This window comes from Cryptomeria japonica, chromosome 2 (genome assembly GCF_030272615.1).
Source record: "Cryptomeria japonica chromosome 2, Sugi_1.0, whole genome shotgun sequence".
In the NCBI taxonomy this organism is placed as follows: domain Eukaryota; kingdom Viridiplantae; phylum Streptophyta; class Pinopsida; order Cupressales; family Cupressaceae; genus Cryptomeria; species Cryptomeria japonica.
The window spans coordinates 98,465,536-98,469,116 of record NC_081406.1 but is presented as its reverse complement, the minus strand read 5'-3'; the positions used below and the strand labels follow the sequence as shown (position 1 = coordinate 98,469,116).

The 3,581-nt window shown below is 41.2% G+C and overlaps 1 protein-coding gene across 1 annotated transcript; it reads right to left on the bottom strand.

Annotated features, from left to right (window-relative positions):
• Nucleotides 1-288: 288 nt before the first annotated feature.
• On the bottom strand, nt 289-1,174 carry LOC131859347 (uncharacterized). Its single transcript, XM_059212978.1, has 2 exons — nt 854-1,174; nt 289-480 (listed from the first exon to the last, which is right to left on the bottom strand). The coding sequence occupies exons 1-2, from the start codon at nt 1,172-1,174 to the stop codon at nt 289-291; spliced, it is 513 nt and encodes a 170-aa protein (XP_059068961.1).
• Nucleotides 1,175-3,581: the final 2,407 nt, after the last annotated feature.

The following is a 3,581-nucleotide window of genomic DNA, read 5'->3' as shown; positions in this document are numbered from 1 at the left end:
CATCCGAGAGGAAGCACGTAGGATTGAAGAAAGGGCCTCAATATGCTCGCCCACTCCTCTTCCAACTCCATGACAACATTGTCTACTGCATTGGCATCTACATCCCTGACAAACCCATCCATTTTCTCAATGCATGCCTCCCTGGAAGGAAGAATGTCCACTAGCAAGCAAAGAATGGTCTCGTAGATGAATCCATCGCACCAGTGCCTTTCTCCACTGAGCGCCTCCTCAACAATCGCAACAATCGATCACATTGCTCTGCCAAAGACTCATCACAACACATACAACTCAACCCAAAGTGATGAGCCATGATTCTGTGGCAACTGAGAAGAAAGCTTCCTCAAACATAAGACCCGGTCTTTGCAAATTACTAAACCGAAAACTGTCCTGCGAATCCTCCATACTTCCTAAAATAGTCAGTCGAGAAACAATTTTGAGGTTTCTGCCCGAATGAAATCCAAGCAAATTTGCATCTACTATCTAAGAAAAGAAAGGAGAGCGTCATATTATGTGCATGTAATCATCCACACCACATGATGAGGCCCTCGAACTCAACTTATCTCCCGAACACACAAAGACAAGGAAATTAGATCTACTCAATCCCTACTCTAGGGATTGATGATTTCTCCCGAATAAAGATCTATGACAAAGCTTCAAGAATCTCCTCCGCCGAAGACAACTGTCTGGAACATGGACTGCATATTCCCATATTGGCCAGGCAATCCGTCGCTAAGTTTCCTTCTCGGTATGAGTGTGTTAAAGTACATTCAGAGATGCGCCCTATAAGGTGTTGGATCCAACAATCTAGCTTCCAGTCTGTGAATCACTGGTTGGATAACCCACTGAGGATAACCTGCAAATCACCTTCAATCATAACCTTGTAAACCCCTTTCTCCACACACCATTCAAGGCCTACCTCGAGTGCTATTACTTCGGCAATGTTGTTGGTTGATACTCCCATCGTGCCATATTTAACCCCCACCATATCACCAAATTCATCACGGATAATTGTCCCATATCTAGACTCACCTGGATTCCCTCTGCTAGCCCCATCGAAATTCATTTTCAAAAACCCAGAGGGTGGAGTCCACTTAATATTTTTTCTACAAGATTTTGAGTCAGTGAATTTGTAGTCACTGTTCTTCGACAATAGCCAAATGTTTTCCATAGCCATGTCTCATTTTGTATATGTTTTATAAGTTCTACCAAGAGTCTTAACATTAACCACTTCTTCGATGACATGTTTGATCTTTGGTATGAGGACATCAACTTCCAAAGCCTCATCATTAAAAATATGACGGTTTCTCTCCAAAGGTGCCATGTCAACATAGATGGACTCACAACCCAAAGAATACCCCATTTGGAAGACTTTGTCGTATTTGGCCAAGAGCACAGGAAGTTTTTTAGCAACTGATTCCTGACCAGATGACACTGCAAACAATCAAGGAGCCAGTCCCAACAACGCTTTGCGTAGGGGCACCAAAAAAGTAAATGCTCAATCGTCTCTCCATCCTTCTTACATAACGTGCATACACTGGGTCCCAAGATGCCAATCAATTTTAGTCTCTCCCCTGTAAGAACACGTCCATGCAACGCGATCCACAAAAAAACACCCGCCTTAGGTAGAATACTTTTATGCCAACACAATGCCCCGAGCCACTCAATGTCTTTCTCTCTATGTCTTTGTAATTCGTATCCCAGTTGCACTTTGTACATTCCTGATTTGGCTGCACACCACAGCAAATTGTCCTCTTCACAATTGTAGTGAATCTTTTTCTTACTGCAAAGCAATTCCTCTAGTTTCTTCCAATTTTCCTTATTCCATTCTCTTGCATTATCAGGGTGGTAGAGCTAGGCACGTGTTGCATATAGTCTGCAATAAAGGGGCCAACTGAGGCTTCCACTTGATTGACCTAATCTTGGTCCTCGAAAGCCTCAGCCAAGGGGGTATCTCCATTCCATGAGTCTCTCCAAAACTTTGCATTTTTGTCATTGCCAATTTTCCAAGTCAAATGCTCTATAATAATTCTCCTACTCTCCCAAATAAATCACCAGACAGGGGATCCTCCATCTGGATTTGCCAATGTGTAAATTTTTTCCGGGTCTAGAGAGTGAAGATATTTTCTGGATAAAATTTTGCACCAAATTTTTTGTGGGTGCATGTACATTTTCCATGCCAAGTTGTTCAAATTCATCTTCCTCAGACCAACCCCTCCCTCATCTTTGATTAAGCAATTCGTTTCCCAGTTAATCAAAGAGATTTTCTTCTCGTCTTTAGACCCTTTCCACAAGAATTTTTTAAGTAATCCATCAAGATCATTTGTTGCTTTGGAGGATAATCTAAAACATGACATAATAAATAGGTACAACCGACAATACCGACTTGATCATTTGGATCCTTCCAGCCTGAGAAAGCCATTTATTTTTCCACATTGCCGCTTTGGTATGACATTTGTTGATCACCTCCTCCCAAATCTTGTTTTGGGATCTCCCTGTAGACAGTTGCACTCCAAGATATTTGATGGGGAACTGACCAATTTGAAAACCCAAAATGTTTGCAATCTTCAAATGGGTTCTCTTGCTAGTATTGATGAAGTAGACCACAAAGTTAGTTTTGTTCATGCTTTTCCCTTAACCAATCTCATATTCCTCCAAAATGGCTTTGATTGTCTTTGCTTCCCTCTCCGTGGCTTCTCCAAAAAGAATAGTGTCATCAGCGAATTGGGAATGAGATATGAGATATAGGATCTGGGTCTTCATGAATTGAAACGCCTCTCCAGCTACTCAAAGCTACTAACTTTTTAACATTTCTACCAAGAGCTTCTGCCATCAGAATAAACAGGAAGGGTGACAGGGGATCTCCTTGTTTTAACTTGTTAGCGGCACGAAAAAACTGCACACCGATCCATTAACAATGATCAAATAGCATATGGAAGAAACACAATGTTTAATACAATTTATCCAACCTCTCTCAAAACCAAATTGCTCTAGAATAGAAAACAAAAAGGGCCAAATTACCCGGTCATAAGCTTTGCTAACATCTAGCTTCACAATCATTCCATGCTTCGTGTCTCTACTCATGGTATGAATGGTCTCTACTGCAGTTATAATGTTGTCTGCGATCTCCCTCCTCGGGGTGAAACCATGTTGTTCAGATGAGATCAATTTATCTAGAATGATCTTTAATCTATTGACCATAGTCTTGGATATGATTTTGTATAGAGAGTTGCACAACGAAATTGTTTTGTAATCGACCATAGTCTCGCAAGTCTGCTTTTTGGGAATTAATGCGATCATGGTGTTGCTGATTTCTTTGACAAATTTACCTTTCTTGCAGAATTCTTCAGCAACCTTCCAGATGTCTTCTCCTATGAAACACCAACACTTCTGAAAAAATTTCATAGTCACCCCGTCCAGGCCTAGTACCTTGTGGGGATGAAGCACAAAAGTGGCATCCTTGATTTCTTTGATCGTGAATGGGCACATCATATATTTTTTGTCCTCTAGAGTTACTTCTTTATTGATAACCTCAAACAGATTTGAGAAACCACCATGTGTCTGACCATCCACCGATCCCAGAA

Coding starts and splice junctions, on each gene's coding strand:
- LOC131859347 (XM_059212978.1), bottom strand. CDS start 1,174: ATGGCTATGGAAAACATTTGGCTATTGTCGAAGAACAGTGACTACAAA. Junction 481..853: donor TGATTGAAGGTGATTTGCAG/GTTATCCTCAGT, acceptor TTCTTTTCTTAG/ATAGTAGATGCAAATTTGCT.